General features: G+C 43.2%; 1 protein-coding gene across 5 annotated transcripts in view; it reads right to left on the reverse strand.

Annotated features, from left to right (window-relative positions):
* Nucleotides 1-3,679: 3,679 nt before the first annotated feature.
* The window catches only part of MYO7B (myosin VIIB), a 55,037-nt gene continuing 39,939 nt past the window's right edge, over nt 3,680-18,777 (reverse strand). For all 5 annotated transcript variants that reach the window (XM_033149980.1, XM_033149981.1, XM_033149979.1 and 2 more), the window contains 14 exons: nt 16,923-17,146; nt 16,008-16,135; nt 14,750-14,907; nt 14,237-14,390; nt 13,768-13,923; nt 12,307-12,412; nt 11,324-11,437; nt 10,330-10,417; nt 8,588-8,694; nt 7,189-7,374; nt 6,445-6,561; nt 5,585-5,668; nt 4,894-5,013; nt 3,680-3,855 (listed from right to left, as the gene is read on the reverse strand). In XM_033149980.1, coding sequence (XP_033005871.1) covers nt 3,766-3,855; nt 4,894-5,013; nt 5,585-5,668; nt 6,445-6,561; nt 7,189-7,374; nt 8,588-8,694; nt 10,330-10,417; nt 11,324-11,437; nt 12,307-12,412; nt 13,768-13,923; nt 14,237-14,390; nt 14,750-14,907; nt 16,008-16,135; nt 16,923-17,146 — 1,832 coding nt within the window. In that variant the 3' untranslated portion in view covers nt 3,680-3,765. The remainder of the gene's footprint in view (nt 3,856-4,893; nt 5,014-5,584; nt 5,669-6,444; nt 6,562-7,188; nt 7,375-8,587; nt 8,695-10,329; nt 10,418-11,323; nt 11,438-12,306; nt 12,413-13,767; nt 13,924-14,236; nt 14,391-14,749; nt 14,908-16,007; nt 16,136-16,922; nt 17,147-18,777) is intronic.

The following is an 18,777-nucleotide window of genomic DNA, read 5'->3' on the forward strand; positions in this document are numbered from 1 at the left end:
CCAGTTACAACGATTGTTAACTCCAGGACAAGGCCCTGTTTCATTTATTCTTCATCAGCTATTGTTTCATGATCAAAGTGTACCGGTACACTTTATTGCCGTCCTGGCCTGAGTCCTTGCAATGGGGAAAGTGGCAGACAGTGGAAGTATGAAGCAGTCCTCCAAATTCAATTCATGCAGAATCTTCCTCTGCTACATACCTAGACATAGGTGCCAACTTCCTGGGGCTCTGGGTGCCTAAGCACCCACAAAACTCCGCACAAAGGGGCCGGACACCCACAAATTTTTGAGGCAGGGCCATGCAGGCTGCATGGCACCCACAGCCCCAGGCATCCATGGTTGCAGGGCCAAGCTAGCACTCCTGTACCTAGAAATCACAGCTCTTATGCCCCAGACCAATGCTGGCTATGCCTTAAAATGGCATATATGTGACTAGCGGAGATGCATGTATGAAAGTAAATAAAGCAATGTAGATTGATTGATTGATTGATTGATTGATATGGATTCCTGATCCAGCAAGTGATATGATCCGCTTTAACCATTTTAATGTAGTGCTCCATAGAAAAACAGATTTTATTATACTGTTCTTCCTAATGCAAATATGCGAAGACTGGGTGCCATATCAGATAGGTTTTCAGGAAAGCTTTAACAGTGTAAGAAATCAGTGCTATCATTTCAAAATGAAATGTAAGGCAAATACATTAAAAATTCAATTTGTGATGAATGGAAATGTCCTGTTGAAGATGGATTAGGGAGAGATATTTGAAATGCCATAGCTCATATTAATCTTTGGAGACCTTCAGGAAAGTAATCACTGTGGTACAAATCTCCAGAGTTATCTAATATGAAGTATAAATTGTTTGCAGTTTGTCACAATGTTCATCTTCCAAATACAGAATCTGTCTGTTGAAAAAGAAACAAAATTGATTGGCTAGGAAATAATTTTATTGGGTTAAGTAAATGGCTGTTTCAGGGCAGCCTAGTAGAGTGATTAGCAGAGCTGAGCCAAACCAGAAGCCTGAGTTTGTAAACATTTTGTGCCCCTTGAAAAAGGACCCCATCTTTGGGTCAAAATGGTGTACGTGTTGAGGTGGGGAGCAAGATTGAACTTGTACAATGAAGTACTATGAAAAAGAAAGTATTGGCTGGATGTGCAATGCAATGTGCATCCAGCAGTGAGTGTTGTCTGCTGGAATGTGTATTTGGGTGTGCACTGGAATGTGTAAGTCCATTATTAGTTCTTGTGTGACTGTAGCTCGATTGAATCTTCAGAGGGAGGGCACTACAGTCTCATGGACGACATATTGTTCACAGTGTGGTTTCTGACTGCTATTCACTTGGTGAATGGAGGAAGAATCTGCCTTGTTTAAAAATGGCACAGAAGCAGCACATCAGGGGATCCAGGGCTGTGAGCAAGCATGAAAAATAGCACGTAAAAATGGAAAGTAAGTGTGGAGTTGCTTTTTTGCAACTGTTGAAAGCACATTTTTCATCTTAATTATAAACAAGTATTATAGTTTGTTACAGCTTTACCGACCAGTTTTTGACAAGCGACTTTTGCTCCATCAAGGCAATCAATCTGAAAGTGCCAAAATCATAGGTAAATAGCAATTTAATTCATATTATGTATATTATCCTTCCCGTAATTGCACTGAATGTAGATTTAACTGCTTATAATATATTGTTATAACAATATAAGTTTTTGTATTAACAAATTTTATATCACTTGCTTCTAAAAATGATTCATTTTGTATAAGATCCCATTCATACAACAATGCATGGCATCACACTTCGTACTGGTTTCCTGCCAGTATTTTGCTCCAGGATCTTGTAATTTCACTAGCAAAAGGGTACATCCTGATGATTAAAATACTGTATTCCTCCATTTTACCATATACTCTTGAAATGACAACACTGCTATATATCTTTTAACTCTTCACAGTAAAGATTATTTTAAAACTGTACATCTTGGATTGCTTTTATTTGGTGCAAGAACTTGCTGCAGCAAGCTCTTTTGCAAAAATGTGCAAATGTTATTAAGACGTCTAAGTAATGTAATAGTAAAAGTATAGCATTGTAAACTGCTCTGGCCAACAGGTGTTCTACTGTAGTTACTGGACCATTTGTTTGGTCCTGATGGGTTTACCCCAAAATTCAGCATATGATTAAATGCCTGCCAGCTTTCACTAGTAAGGAAATGAAAGAAATGCTTTAAGATATATTATATACTCCAGAGTGCAATGTTGCATCTTTCTTCTGCAATTTGCAAATGTATGTATTTACACCTAATGTAATGCCACATGGCTGTGAGACCCTTATCGTTAGGATTCCACCTTTATTGTGGTGTCCAATTATTTGTGAATAATCAGTTTCTGTGACAAAATACAGTCCCAGGCCACTGTGTAGAGAAAGAGTAACCCTCAAGAATACAGAAGCTGGTCATCTCCTTTAAGCAGTAAAATCAACATTCTGTTTTAGTTAATGTATTTTACTGGAATTACAGTTGTTGTGCAGCAAGGATTCTTTCACCCAAGCTGTAGCCTTAAGCATTTTGACAACAGAGGACTGGGGTAAGTTGTTAAGAGTTTGATTTATTCTTAGATATAAATTTCTAGAAGAAAGTTGACAATATCATTCCCATTACTTTGCAATTCTCTATAGAAAGTGGAAACAATTTGGCTGTTACCATTAACAGAAAGCAGACACCCAAAATATTTTAAATCAAATACTTCAAATTGAATTTACATGAAGAATTCAAAAATACAGTACAATCTTGATCCCAGGTAAGCATTCCCTGCCAGCAGTGGATGTTGTGCATGGATGTTCTTTTTCAAAGGTCAAGTACTCTGAACGGTGTGGCACTCATTTAGCTGCACAAAGTTACTGAAGCTCTAATCCCCCAATACCCAAGCAGGGAAAAAAAAACCATTGCAAAACTGTGCACCTTCTCCTAAGTTGAACAAAGACTAACTATTGTGGCTACTTTGGCAAATGACAGGTCTTTCCTCATCTGCTGAAAATGTGAGGACACTAAAGGCAGCTTCACTGCTGAAACTGACACAACACAATCCTACGCATGCTTCCTAGCAGACAGCAGAAGAATGTTTCTTAAGCTAAGGCAACAGTCATGGAGTAGACCGACTCTTCACATCATGAAGATGCTGCTTCCATTCATTTGTAGTACTTCTCCACAACTTAAAAGGTAACATAAGCTACCTTTTCCCATCTGGGCTGCAGGTTTGTGCTGATGCCTGGCACATGCCAGGACTCTCCTGCATTCCTGTCCCTGCTCAATAGGAAAGGATGGCATAATCTAGTACAGTGGTACCTCGGGTTAAGAACTTAATTCGTTCCAGAGGTCCGTTCTTAACCTGAGGTACCACTTTAGCTAATGGGGCCTCCTGCTGCTGCCACCGCTGCACAATTTCTGTTCTCATCCTGAAGCAAAGTTCTTAACCCAAGGTACTATTTCTGGGTTAGTGGAGTCTGTAACCTGAGGTACCACTGCACTTCCAGAAAAGCGGGGGGGGGGGATGACAGTTAGCCTTGTTGAAATCAATGAGTCATAAAATGTTTTAAGCTGTAGTCAGTTTAAAAACAAATACGTTTTTGCTACAACAGCAGCTTTTGGTTCACTCCCCTAGGGTCAAGAAGAGGTAAAACTAGAGACTGCACTGACAAATGTAAAGCTAAAAATGAATTCCTTCCAATATTTGACATATTTTCAGTTTGGCACAGCCTGTGAATGTTGGTCTCTCCACATCCTTAGGCAGGGAGATGCGAATCCTTCTGTTTGTTTGCAGCATTCAATAATAAGTGCACATATGATGTCAACAGGTCATCCATTTTGTATCCCTGGAAGAAAATTAAGACATTTAATAAACTACCCCGGAAAGGGCTAGACAGACATGAGACCTTTTAGCAGTCATGCAATGTTTTACAATAGTAGACCAGCCAGTTAAGATAAGCAGCATTGTGTTGTTACTCCTGCGAATACTGTTGGCTTAAGATATTTTATTTATTCGTTTTATTACATGCTGCTTAATCATTAACACTGCTAAGCAGTGTACAAAAAAACTTATGTTTTCCTCTGATAAAATTGGAATTCGGTGGTTTGTGGGAAAGCAACATAAAATATTGCAGGTCACAGGATATGGGTTGTAAACTGGTTATAAAACAATTGGGCATTTCAAGGGTGAGGTAAATGATGCCCATCCCAATTTATTTAGTGACTGCACAAGTAGTCTTAAGGATGGAAATTTATCTCTCAGAATGTCCTGGTTGTTCATGAGACAAAGAAAACCACTTTAAAAATAAATTAAAAGTTAATAATGGGTGCTGATTGACAGATATATACATCATGTTCAAAAAAAACCTAAGTAGTTTGAGGCATTTTAATTTAAAACACAAAACATTTCTCTGTGTATGTATTTTCCCTTTTGATTTAGAAGGTAAGACACTATGGCACAGCTGTGGGAGCTTTAACTCCACAAGAAGTGAATCTTTTACCCCATATAATATGTGCCTAAGTTCACAAAACCACCAATATGCACATAATACAAGCCAGTTCTGTTTCCTCCACAATCCCAAGCCTGTTGCAATTACATCTTTCTGCTGTTTAACACACACACCATGTTGTCTCAAAATAACAGGAGACACAAATATCTAAGGCAAGAACAGACTTCATCAGGAATTTTCCCAACCATCCAAGGCAGAACTAATACTCAGGTTTGAGAAAAGGGGAGCAATGTGTAAATATTTGAAATAGCTCTTGGTGACATTTATTCAGAGTGCACCATTAGAGGAAGGAGAAAAAGGGTTAACCAGTAATTACCAGGTCCTCCCTCCCTCAGTGGATGGTCTTGAGCAAATCTGAAATCAAACTTTTCTTACCAGCGAAGTCTCACAAAGGATCCGGCTTCCTCGTACCAGGTTCCCTATGGTCATGTGGAAATATGTGCTGCCACTGCTCCAGTTGGAGATTTTAGTGAAAGGGTAAACTGTCAAGATCTCCTGCAATTTAAAATAAAAATAAATGCTACATGTAAGTTTTATTAGAACAAACAACTCAGGTATTTCTCTACAAAAAGAGACACGTGGCACATCTGGTTTTCCAGGAAGCAGTTTTGTGCTGATGCCTCATCAGATTATCTTCTACGCCAATCCCTACTGATCTTAAATAACACTTCTGGCCATGGAATAGAAGCCAAGCTTCTGTTTATCTGCTGTCTGGCAATGTTGTCCGAAGGATTCTTCCAAGAAGATACCACCTGAGTTTCTCCTTCCTGGGTGTGCAAGTATCACGTTCATCCCTTCTTTATAAAATTGTTTTTATTTTATGTTTGCTGCTCCAAAATAATGCTTAAAAGAATAATAGATAAATGTCTGAGGCTGAAAACTAAATGTACAGTTCTACTTCTGCTGAATAAAAGTACATTTCCTGCTGGAATCCACAGCTATCATCACATCTCCCTATGCCTTTACCTTAAAGGGTTTTTTGAATGAAACTTATGGCATAGCTCAGTGTGTCTGTACCTTTTCCAATGGGTAAGTATGCTGTCAAGTATCAAAATGTAACTCTTACCTTAGACTTCATATGTATTAGAGAGACTCCTTGTTTGTTGATAGCAATCAATACAATGTCAGGAATATTTGGCTCTGAGGTTTGCTAGTAAAGAGGAAGAAAAAAGGAGTGATATCTGTTGAACTATTTCAAATCACTGAGATCTTAATGGTTCGCCAGCTTTCAGTGTCCTCTTATTAGCACAAGAATCTAAAGAGTTAGCAGTCAAAATGTATGTAACAATAAGAAAATCGTGTGTGTGTGTGTGTGTGTGTGTGTGTGTGTCATGGGAATACTGCACACTGCAAATAATGCATGTGCTTACAAACACTTAATGCCTTACTCCTGCCTTACTCCTCCCATATTTGGTTTCAGACACATGGGAGCCATTTGCAACTGGGAACCAGCTAAGGGAGAAATGGTTAAGCTTCATTTCCTCCTACCATTTCACCCCATTCCCAAAGTGGCTTTTCTTCCTAATGGAGTTGGCATCAATGCAGAGGATGCCACATCACAGGAATGGGCCCTAAGCAGACTCAAGAGCAGGGGTCGGCAAGGTTTACCAGCCATGGGCCAAATCACTCCCACGGAGACTGTCCGTGGGCCAGACTGGCGCAGTGCAATGCCAGAAATCGCTTCTGCGCATGCCCAGATGCCGGAAACCATGGCTGCGGAGATGTGATTTCTGGCACCGCACTGTGCTGGTTTAGCGCAGCCCGCAGGGGATTTGCTGAGTGGGTAGCTCCGTTCGGGGGCAGTTTGAAAAACAGTCTTTGTGGGCCGCACGTTGCCGACCCCTGCTCAAAAGAGGCAGGACAATAGAAGAAGCTTCTACTCTGCAGAAAGCAGCTTTCCAAATGGAAGCACACTTTGAAACTCACCTTCACTTCGAAGAAGGCTGAGCCAAATGTTGGCCAACGATGTATGTACTTCAAGAAGGCAATCTTGGCCTCATCCACAGTCTTCTGTTCATGTTTGTTTGCGGCAGAAGTAATATTCTGCATAAAAATACACACAAGTCAAAACTGAGGGGCAGCTTTTCTCTCGCAGGAATGGGTCTCAAGTAAATGCTCCCAGGTATGAAGAATGCAAAACTTATCTAATGCTCCTTGTTCCATAAATTTATTTACTGAGGCACCTCCCCACCCTTGGATTAGAATGATATTGAAAGCACCCACTGTGATAATACTCCTTTGGTCTTCAGGTTTGAGTGAGTTAAAAATCCAAATAAATTAAGTACAGCATGATGCCTGCCATTTTTAAAGATTTTAGCAACTGTGGTGACTTCAGAGGGTTGCTGAAAGGACTGCCATCAGTAGGAAGCTTTGTGGACAGCAGCATTGGTTTTATTTGCTCATAAACTGGCAGAGGGTAATATTGTGGCATGATCAGTAGCCGCAGGGTGGTGCCAACCCAAACAAAAGCCAGGAAAAACATGAATTTATGGCACTCTTAGAGTTCTCAAACCTTCAACCCTCAGGGCCTACTTGAAAAAGTTACTGAGGCCACCAGAAACAAAATGGCAGTGCAGGAACACAGTCGGTGGCAAATGGAGGCAGAGGGCAGACCCACTGATGGGCCCCAGCCCACTATTCAAGAAACAACAATCAAATGATTCTTCTTACCCGTTTCCACTCCTCTGGAGATGCTGTTCGGATCATGTTCTCAGGCACTAGTTCCTTCAATATTTTGGGAATTGCTGCATATTGCGTTCGATCATTGTTATAGTTAACCTTGAAAATCAGCCCAGCTAATTGGATGGCATCCTCTTTTGAGCACCTGTGATATCCACGTAGATACTTTGGTTGCTCCTGAAAGATACAATTGAAGACACATTGATCTGTTAACCCTACTCTCTCTGTGTGTGTGTGAGAGAGAGAGAGATTGTGCTTTGCTTTTGATTTCAGGGTTAGCACTATATTTGTCCCTGTAAAATTAAAGCAAGGAACTTAGTGAGTGAGTGTGAGGGAAAGCATTAAAACACCTAAATTTTAAACCTGGGCCCAAGAGACCACATTCAGTGCTTTATAACGTTTACTGATGAGACATTTTCCAGGAATCGTAAATACCCACTGTCCACAAATTGTGTGAATCTTCAACTCACACTGATTATCCACAAATCTGTATGACTCAGAGAAACCACAGTGGGTTCAGCAAGGACAGTCCTTAGTACATTCTGTCTGCTCTGGGAATTGGACTTGCAGCCATTCCTATCCAGCAACAAGAGGGAGACAATTACCGGTACAGGAGAATCCCAGATATCTCCGAGATTAATCTCACCTGTGTATTCCAAAAGATCTACCTCCTTCAAATCAAGTAACCCATCAATTCCTTTACCTTTTAGTATGATGATTAGCCTTCAACAAAACCACTTGCCAAGGTAATTGTGCAGCCCTCCCTACTCTGGAAAGTTAATGAAGTGATAAAGAACCTTTGAAGTTTTACTATTGTTTGGGACAGTTAAGCTCAATTTCAAAAGGTGGAGAGACAAAGGAAGCATCCTTAGGAGAATTCTTCCTTAGGCATCTTATCTATGCTAATCAAGCAAGCAGAGAAACCAGATCAAACATACATAGGAGTGGTATTCAACTATAATGGAAATTACTGATCATTACTAAAATAGATCTTAATTTCAATGGATCTACTCTAAGTAAAACTTAGTTGAATACCACCCACAGAGCTTGATTCCTTCTACCTGCAGCCCCTGAAGTTGCTGCTTTGCCCTGCTGCATCTGCCGCTGATAGAGAACCAACACCACCATCAGTGCTGATTTGGGGTGAAATCTCCCCCCAGATCATGTGAGATTTTGTGTGCTCTGCAAGATCTCCCCAAATGGATATGATTCTGCTGATGGCGGAGGCAGGGCCTCTGCCACTTGTGCATCATGTTGGGACAGGATTTCGCAGTTGGCTAGTAGAAACTAGGGCTTTACTATCACGAGTGGCCATAATTTGTAGACCTCTTGTGATTATTGTTATCATTACTGTCAGTGGTATGCTATAAATATCAACCCTGTTAATTACCTGATGATAATGAAAAATGCAGTCAGCCTTTAAGTCCTTCCCAGGAGTCACATTCAGCCATAACTTTCTCATGAAATACACTTGGTAATTCACAGTGGTGAGAGCCACTAGGAAAACAGTATTATATACATTTAAATGGGGAAGAAACACTCATTTATATAGCCTGATTATGCATAAGTATTTTTTTATGCTTCACAACACTCTCAAGAAAGCCAGGTGCCAAAAATATGGTCCCTAGCCCACCCAACAATGAAACGGAATCCAAATTTAGAAGTTGACATACAAGCGAAGAAGGAACCTGTAAATATATTCTCTTATACAACAAACAAAGACAACATGGACTCAAAATTTAGCCTTAAGTGAAAGACTAAGGAGAAATTGTGATAACAACCGGCTTTTAAAAAAGGAGAGCATTTTCTTCTACTGCTTCAGACATGAGCAACAAGACTTAGCTGAAATGGAGTGTACTTTTCTGGAACAGTTTGTTCCCACAAAGCCCCCCCCCCCTTTCATCAATCTCTGAATTGGGGGCAAAATGTTTCTATCCTTTACAGTGGCAGCACAGTCTCCCCTTCCCTTGGCAAGTGCTGGGGGTGGTATTGGGACCTGCATATTGTTGTGGATGAGGCCTTCCTCAAAGAGGCAACTCCTGCCACTTGAAGGAAGGCAATCTGCAGCATTGTGAGCCATGGGATCCTTCTCCTTTCTTGACAAGTATTTTGTCAAGGAATAGGAACAGGGGCCCCAATTTTTAAGAAAAAGGTGAATCCACTCGCTTTGGAGAATGCTGCATTTTCAAAGAAAACTTGCACCTTTCTCTGTGAAAAGCTAACTGCATGAAAATACAGCTCAGCCCTTTTAAAGGATATTTTTACCACCTTTTTAGTAATAGAACAATGGGTGGGAGTCACCTAATTAGCACTATCAGTGGAAGCTCTGTGCAAGGACTTCCACATGTGCAACAGGGCTGCCCCTCATTCTCCCCTGCACCCCATGAAGTTGGCTCAGGGGTGTGTTCATCAGGAGAACCCCCAGAGCAGCACATAGAGGAAGGAGATCATCCCATTTTGCAAGCTGCAGTGTTTGTACAGGTGGAATGATTGGAAGAGCACAATGCCAAATTCCACCCAATGTGCTTAGGGAAGTTGTAGAATTGTGATCCTCAAATGTTTTTTAAAAAGGGGATGGATACAATAATACTGTATAATGTATTATACATTAATATACTGTACTATAATAATGTATTATTGTATCTGAGGGATACAATAATACATTGAGCAAGTCCTGCTTTACCTGAAAGATTTAAACGAATAGTGATGCTCAAGGTTGTTGGCAAACACACTAAGAGTTTTAGGTTTGTTTAGGAAATGGAATTGTGCTGTCTCCTTTGAGGATGTGGGGGGCTATGATCTCTTATCTGGCAATGAACAAATTTCAAAGTGGAACAAGCAGTCACCAGATCCACCAACTAATGTGGCAAACAAAAATTATTTAGTTAACTATCTAGTGTCTGGACTCATTCCACTATTTTTAAATGAGCCATTTTGTCAAGTTGAGCCAGACAATTCATGCCAGCAGGTGTAGACACAGAACATACACCAGAGAGCATTGATAACAAAGAGAGAACTGATTAATTCTGGCAATAAAATGGGTTGCTTCCTGAACTCTTCCTCTGTTTCCTAATACCAAACAGCCGTCCCTGATAAACAAACACCCAAGAATCCAGCCACCCATTTCCATACCCTCTCTGCTTGGCCTGTTCTTCCGCGTCCAATCAGTCACCTGTCTCAAAGAGTCAAAGAAGTAATCTGCTTCATTCTGGCTGATCACCTAAGAAAGAAAAGATGAATGAGAGGGGAGTTTGCACAAAGAATCAGTTCAATCCCTATAGTTCCCATTGCAGTAACTGAACAGCTTATGGAATCAAACAGAAATGATGCTGGCATGGGTCTAATTAAACAGGTACAGTAAGCCCACAACTTACACACATTTAACTTGTGTGCATTCAGCTTTGTGTGATAATAAATTAAAACGGGGTGGAAAGGGTCAGCGTCGGATTTAGGGCAATGAGGGCTTTTCTGATGCACAGGGCACCAAGCCGAGGGGGTGCAAAATTGAGAAGATCCATTTGGAGGTGCCAAATTTTGGCTTTGCAAAGTGTGCCATAATGCAAGTTTGCCAAAGTCCGCTCCTGAAAGAGGGCAGGGTTCTGGGGAAAATGACTTTGGCAATCCCACCTGCCACTGAATGTGTTTCTCAGTATACACAATTTTGGATTTAGGTGTGATTCCTGGAATGTGAACCCTGCATAAGTTGCAGCAGGCTTCATGTATGAAGAAAAGAAATTAAGCAAAAATAGCAGATTTTTTTCTCCCAGAAAAACAAGTTGATGCATGCATTATTATCACATAGAGCTCACAGTGGATATGTGACCAAAAGGACCCATCCAAGATACAGTGGTGCCCCGCTAGACGAATGCCTCGCAAGACGAAAAACTCGCTAGACGAAGGCATTCGTCTAGCGGAAGGCTGCCCCGCAAGACGAAAAAGTCTATGGGGCTGCCTCGCAAGACGAAAAATTTTCGTCTTTTTTTTTCGTTTTGCGGAGCGCGGCTGTCATTGCCGCTCTGCAAGACGAAAAACCCGCTAGACGAAAATTTTCGCAGAACGAATTATTTTCGTCTAGCGGGGCACCACTGTACTCGCTTTATATGGCTGCCCTCTCTCTGCCAAATACCTTGTCTGCAGTCTTGACAAAGAGGCTGAATCCTTCCCAGGAACTCAGTTCCATCTGGCTGGCGATAGTCTGACACAGAGTCCGTACTTTTGTGTTTGTCCCTACCTCAAACGCCTGGAACATAACAGTGGAGGGACCAAAGTGAGTAGACTGGAAGGAAAGGGAACTGAGTACAGCTTGCATGATGCACACAAACTGCTAAGAGCTGGGCATCTGTTTCCTTGGCTCCAAGCTGCACTAGAAGCTAGTGAAGAAAAACATGCAAGTCTATGCTGAGAGGCAGCACCTCTCTGTCCACTGGATGCTGAAGGCAAGCAAAAGGAACTGGCTATCATTGCAACCCAGTTTCTGAGATCTTCTCTAGCGCATCTGGTTAGCCACTGTTGGCAACAATGCTTACATTGTTATCCTTTTGTGTCCTTAGCATTTTGTTTAAATACATATTTTTAAATTTTGTAAATATAACGAAAAGCAACATAGACAGCTCACATTAAAAATAATCAATCAATCCTGATTTAAACATGTATTAATGTAAGCAGCCCAGATGATCAGGCAGATGCCTGAATGAGTGGCCATGCCAGTTATGAAACATTAAGGAATGGTACCTGAATTTGCTAATACGTACAGTAAACCCACAACTTATATGCATTTAACTTGTGCATATTCAGCTTTCTGCACTTGACAAAAAAATTAAAAGGGTGAAAAGGGGGCCAGGTTCCAGGAAAAATAACCTTGGCAACCCTCCCACCATTGACCCAAATGGGTTTTGATGATAATGCGATTTTGGCTTTAGGTGTGATTCCCCATAATGTAACCCCCATGCAAGGTGTGGGTTTACTGTATTCACACACATGTATTCACACTGTATTCCATGTCCCCTTTTTCTGCAGTATAACGTCTATTAGATTTATGTAACTGTACAATACAAAGAACAACCTTCCAATATATTAACAGATACGGGTAGATAGCAGAGTTGGCCTCACCTGCTCTGTATCATTTGGAAAGTAAACCTTGTGGGAAATCTTTGTGATATTCTTCTGGATTGCCTCCACTTCCACACTGTGTGGGGCCCACTTCCGACAGCCACTCCTGGAAAACAGCAATGAAGGTAGAAATATCAGAGGTGAGCATTTGCTCATGTGCAGCTGCCAGCAGTCTATTGCAACTCAGCCTTATGCTGAGTCCAAAAATTGGTTCACCTTGTTCAATACTGTTTACACTGACTGGCAATGGCTCTCCAAGGTTTCAGGCAGAGAATCTTTCCCAGCTCTACCTGGAGATGCTGGAGAATCTGGAGACCTTTGCATGCAAAACATGAGCTCTGCCACTGAGCCAGGGCTATTCCTCAAGTTAAGCCACTAAACCGCTATTAAGAGAGTAGGAAACACAGGCTTCTGATGGAAGAGTAATAGCTACCCTGACATGAATTTTTGTGCTTGTAGATGGCTCCTCTCTTACTCTGAGTTCTTCCTCCTCCTAAGGGCTGACAGGTACAGGGCTCTGAGGCACCTGTTACTTCAAATATAGGATTTGTGAAGAGGCTTCAGCTGAAGAACCAAACCGTCAGAGAAACCACAGGGCACTCTCATTCCTTAAATGTAATTATTTTTAATCTAAAATGAACCCCACTAAAGCAAGAGCCCTCTGGCATCACCTGCTATTCAGAGGGAGCTGCCTGTGAGTTCTGCAGAAAAGAGAAATGTGTGTATGTCTTGAGCACATCTGTCTTATGCCCACATCTGTCATGTTATCAATCTCTCCTGGCATGGAAGGAAGGTTAGTCCCTTTCAATTTCTTTTGTACATTAGGTTATATGATGCATATGCTTTACCATATACGCTTTACATTGCCTGCCACCTTGTTACCTTAGTGTCAGGGATTTGCCTTCTCCTCACGAGGAGAGGCCGGGCAGAAGTCCTACTCATGAGGAGAGCCAGGGTGGGAGTACTCCTTGCGAGGAGAGAGGGGAAAGAGATCCTTCAAGGGGGGAGGATCAGGGCAGGGAACTTCCTCGAGAGCCACTGCTGTCATCTGACTCATCTCACAGCCCGTCTCCAGAGCTCTCTCCCACAGAAGAGGAGGAGGAGCAGCAGACAGTCAGGGATGCGAGGGAGAGACCCAGCGCCACCAGCCAGCCGCGATCAGAGGGAGAGTTACAGCTTCCGGCACAGACACAGCGTCAGGGGGCTAGGAGACCCAGAAGACATCGTTTCAGGGTGCCAAGGCTTTGGTGCAGGGCGGGAAACCGGAGAGGAGCACTTCCGGATTCTGCAAGTGACTGAGCAGTCATGTTTTTAGCTAGCTCTGCATTGTAAATAAGTATGCACAATAGTCTTTAGAGTAAGAGGACTCTGTCGTTACTTGTGAGCAACCCCCTGGGGTATCCTGACACTTAGGGACAGAGGACACAAAACCTTCTCAAAGGATTGATAAAGCCTCTGTACCTCATCACCCTTTGCATCCTACGCTTGCAGTCCAAAGCCAGGTTCTCTTTCAGACGAGTCTCCATAAATTTCTGAGCATGACTCAGCAGTGATTTACTAGGAGGGAAAAGGCCTGTGCAGAGCCAGAGTAATTGCCAACCACTGTTCAGGCTGTACCTGTAGTTTTGAGGGAAATAATAATAATTACTTAGAAATGTGAATATATTTTATTTACTTAACCCAACAGCTCTAGAGACTTAGGAAACTATCCATCAAGCTGGCTTATTTATGGAAACCTCCCCCCCCCCCCCCATGGTCACCATAAGGGTGGAAATGGCTTCCACTGCTATATTTGGAGATTCTGGAAGCCAGATACCTCTGAAGTGCTAAAAGCTCATTAAGTTCTTTTTCTGACAATGACCAGGAAATACATTGATATAAAAAGGAACTGTCCTGTAAGAGATGGTTGGAAAGGACTGGCCCTTGGTACCTGTTGGTGTTCTCTGTCAGCTGCTTCATGATCTGACAGTAGATCTCATCACGCAGAACTTCCTCCTGAATTGCCACTACAAATATCTGGTCAGTGAGCTCCGCAGGGGACCTCTCCTGCTTTGAGGGGTAGTCTCCCATGTATCTCATGATAGGTAAGCAAAGAGGTAAGGAAACGTTTGCAGAGATGATATGCAATTTCAAGCACCTCTCCTTTTTTCAGAGAACTCCTAGTGACTGAGCCCTCCAGTGACAATTAGGCTGTGCTGCCTAGCAAAAACTATTAACAGGTCACCTTACCAATTAGCACTGCTTTCTGTGACTTCTCTTTTGGGGGTGTTAATGCTATGAACCCCTCCATCATAGGCTCAGGTTGTATATAGTATGAACCATTTATCATAAGGACACCACAGTCTCTGCTGTGCCTCATTTGCAAAGGAAACATGAACCCTGGAATATGGCACCACTTGGAAATTGGGGTGGTATGCAACCCTATCACCAGCATAAAGGATATCAATGAAGGACTGGCAAGCAAAGTCCCAGAGGTCAGAGTTGGTGCACACCTTCTTCAGTAAAGGCTGTTTTAGGGGTTCCCTAGAGTGAGCCCATAGGTGACTCCGCCCACGGGACTTGTGTAAGACCGCCTTGCTGATGGACTCCTTTTCAGGAACTCTGGGAAAACAAAAGAACATTTTCTCAAAGCAGTGCCATTTGGACTTAACATTTGCTTGGGATAGGTAAAAAATGCAACAGAAAATCTTTCTGGACAGGTATAACCTGGCTGCAGTATTCTTTGCTCTGGTAACCTCAAGCTTGGATCACTGCACTGCACTGCACTGCAGTACAGTACAGTACAGTACAGGGGGCTGCCCTTTAAGACTGTTTGGAAATTGCAGCTTGTGCAGAATGCGGCCACTCAATTGCTGGCAGGTTCGAGGCAATGCACTTGCACCACAATTTTGCTTCTCCCCCTCCCAGTAAGCAGGGGTAACACATCTGCCAAAAAGCTAGGATTATGGCTCTACCCTGCCCGGCATGGATCCAACCTAAAATTCCCTGCACCTGCTAACGTTTACCAATATTGAAACAGGTCACCCTCTAGCACAGAGGCAGGGGTCCGGACCCGGCCAATGGGCCAGGTCCTTCCCTCCTCACTCCAACTTGACAGCACTATCTGCTGAACAAGGGAGTTTCTGATAGGCAACTCCCTAGTGCAGCTGATCCCAGCAGGGCTTCCTATTGGCACCAATCAACTGAAGAGTATTAAGAGTGAGCTCTGCTTGCCATGGATCAGTTGGGACTGCATGTTGAGCTCATGAATGTTCCTATGCAGCCACACATGGCTTAAGGTGGGTATGGCTTGGAGAAGCAGCCCCACAGGCCAAATTATGACCCCTGCAGGACCTAACTAGACCCATGGGGAGGAGGTTTCCACTGCTTCTCTTGCACTTCTGAAGATTAGGCCCCTTTTTTCTATGTTGCCAAATGGAGATTGGTGCCAACTCTGATGTGTACTCTGATTTGCATTTGAATATGGGTGAAATCCTGGCTGGAACAGTATCTCAGTGCCCATCAGCAGATAAGGAATGGCAAGAGGGGTCACCACAAGAGTCATTTCCATCACATGGAAGATGGAGTAGGATGCAATAACTAAGATAGGTTTAAGCGAAATAACATGCAACTGTTGGTTGAAAAAGCAGCATGACTTTCAGGAAGTAACAGGCTCCGGGAGAAACTGAACAGGAAGCTGCAAGGCACAGGAATAAATATACCTGAAGTGCTCATAGGAGAATTCTTCCAGAGTATATGGCTTCACTTTTGCTTCTTCTTCCTCATGCTCCTCTGTGCGAGAATTCAGTGACGCCAACCTCCGTTGTTCAGGCGACATCATCAGCAGGCTCTGAAAAGACACAGCCCCTTGAAGGCTACAGGCTTCTTGCCAAGATGTCAGACACCGACCACCCGTGCTGATGCTTCAGGAAAGATTTGTGGGCAGGATGCTCATTTCCTGCCAGGTCTGCTTACAGACACTTCTTCAGAGCAAGGAAGGATTACCAGGCCTGCCAACATTTCCCTTAATAGTTCCAAAAGAATTCCCACAGGGACAAGCATTGCATTAGAAGAGGCCCCCAAGAGAGCACAATGTAAAATCCAGAAATCAAGTCAATGTATAACTGGAACTACTGTTGCTGCTTTGATGTACTTGAAACTTACATGAAACTGATAATTGAAACAAATACTCAAAACAGAAAACAATGTTAAAAATGCAATTTAAAGTAGTTCAACAATAATTACAGTCCACAACAGATCAAGGAAGCCTGATACTACGTTTCTACTCAAGATCTAAAAAGGGATCAGAGTTAGCTCTGACAATTTCCCCAAAGGCTCCAGCAAGCCCTTGTTCAGTACGGCTATTTTCTTCCGTTCCTCTGAAACACTCTCTACACATTTTTTGTGGGTTTCAGCATGTTACCTTAATAGAAGTCATATCCATGCCATACATTTAATGCACATGGCTTCCCTGAAGAATCCTGGGAACTGTAGTTTACCATTCAAAGAACTACATTTCCCAGCACCCTTAGCAACCTACAGTTCCCAGGACTCTTGGGGGAGGGATATGTGCTTAAAAATATGCTGGTGATATGAGCAGAGAGGAGATGGAAGCCATTTATCCTGGTTATTCTTACCAGTAATTGACTAGAAGGTTTCGTAACGGTGGGGATGACATAGATTGCATCTTGTGACACAAGCCCAGATTTATCAGTTCGCTCATTCTGAGCATAGATCCAACATTGGCTTCCTTCCAGTCTCCTGCCACGGGCATGCATCCTGCCTTGGCTTTTTTCTAGTCCTCTGTCCTTGGCTAAAATCAGCAAATCCCCCTTCTTAAAGGCCAGAATTGTGGAGTCATCTGGGAAGAAAGAGAGAAAACGAACTGCAGTAATGCTGTCTAGCTATTGCACACCTGAGAGAAAATCGGGGGGGGGGGTTGTTTTCAGAGTCAGACCATGCCATGAGTCCTCAGACTTTCCCACAAGACCTTTAGGGATCAGTTATGCAGCTATTTTGTGCAAATATTGATATCTGAGTTTGTATCAGGGGTGCCACTTCCTAGAAGCTGAGTCCTTTTAGACCCCCTGTGATTTTTTTTGAGGGGGACAGACCCAGGGGGCGGAGGAAGCCTCTTGGCCACCCGGGGCGGCGAACACCGTGCAGAGGTACCTTCCTGGGGGCGGGCCGTCCTGACACAGACTGCACATGCGCGGAAATGTCGTGCATGCGCAGTCCATCTGAGTCGGCGCTGCTGCTCCACTCGAGGGAGCCGCCGAGGGAGCATCGGCCCGTGGGGCTGCCCCGGCCATCCATAAAGCAGCACGGATGGGGTGCCGGGCGGCGGGGCTCGGCTTGAGGAGTGGTGTGAGGGGCCGCAAAGTGTCACCCCCCTCCCCTGGAACCCGGTGCACCCTGGCCCCACCACCCCTCCCTTGCTACGCCACTGGACAGACTTGCCTCTCCGTGGAGGAGGCCAAGTGTGGAGCTGAGCACAGCGCAGCTTCAATAGCTGGCTCCATCTCCTCCTCCTCCTGCCACAGAGGGGAAGGAGCTGCTGGCCATGGAAGACATGCTGCCGACATGTTCGGCTCTGCCCCCAGCTCCTTTGATGTTGGCCCCCACATTCTCCATCAGAAACTGGTGCCTCTGGTTTGTATCAAGCATTTGTGACAAGTGGGCCATGAGAGTAACTTGCCATGAAATGAACAGTAAATCACATTTGTTTATCTTGTGATCTGCCTGAGATCTTCGGGTGAAGGGTGGTATATAAATTTAACAATAAATAAATAAGGAAGATGTATGTCAAATTGTGTTTTGTGCTCATAAGGCTGTGTACACACCATACATTTAAAGCACAAACATCCTGCTCCAAAGAATCCTATAAACTGTAGTTTAAGCCACACAAAGCTACAATTTCCTGCACTCTTACCAAGAATCCTAGGATTCTTTTGGGGGTGTGTGCTTTAAATGTGTGGTGTGTACATCAACAAGTCATGTGACTCAACAGTTTCCCTTCTTTCCCAATCTTGTTTTTACCTCAGTGACCCGATTTTTGTTCCATTCTTCTGCTACATCATTACCCATTTCTGCTCACTTTCCCCACTAACAATTTCTCATGCCACCTCAGGGGATGTGGGAGATTTGTGACTGGATCTCTCAACACTTTCCACTTAAGAGTATTTCTTAGAATCAAGTGGTATATAAATTGTGTGTAATAAATCAAGAACATGTTTTTCCTTAAAAGAAGGTGGAGAAGCTAAAGCATTTGAACTGAGACTGCGGGGAAGACGAGTAAACTTTTTCCCTCAGTTCTTCCAATAGCAAAAACCCGTCCTCATCAAGAGCTGGGTGTAAAGCTAGGCGGTGTGCTGTTTACGAGCCAGGAATGCTGCCTCATTTTGGTAAACAGCTCAATGACGTCTTTCACTAAGAGGGGACAAATGATGCACACAGGTTTGGATGGGACCACACCCAGCAGCTGCTGGGGGA

Source organism: Lacerta agilis, chromosome 5 (assembly GCF_009819535.1).
Source record: "Lacerta agilis isolate rLacAgi1 chromosome 5, rLacAgi1.pri, whole genome shotgun sequence".
NCBI lineage: Eukaryota > Metazoa > Chordata > Lepidosauria > Squamata > Lacertidae > Lacerta > Lacerta agilis.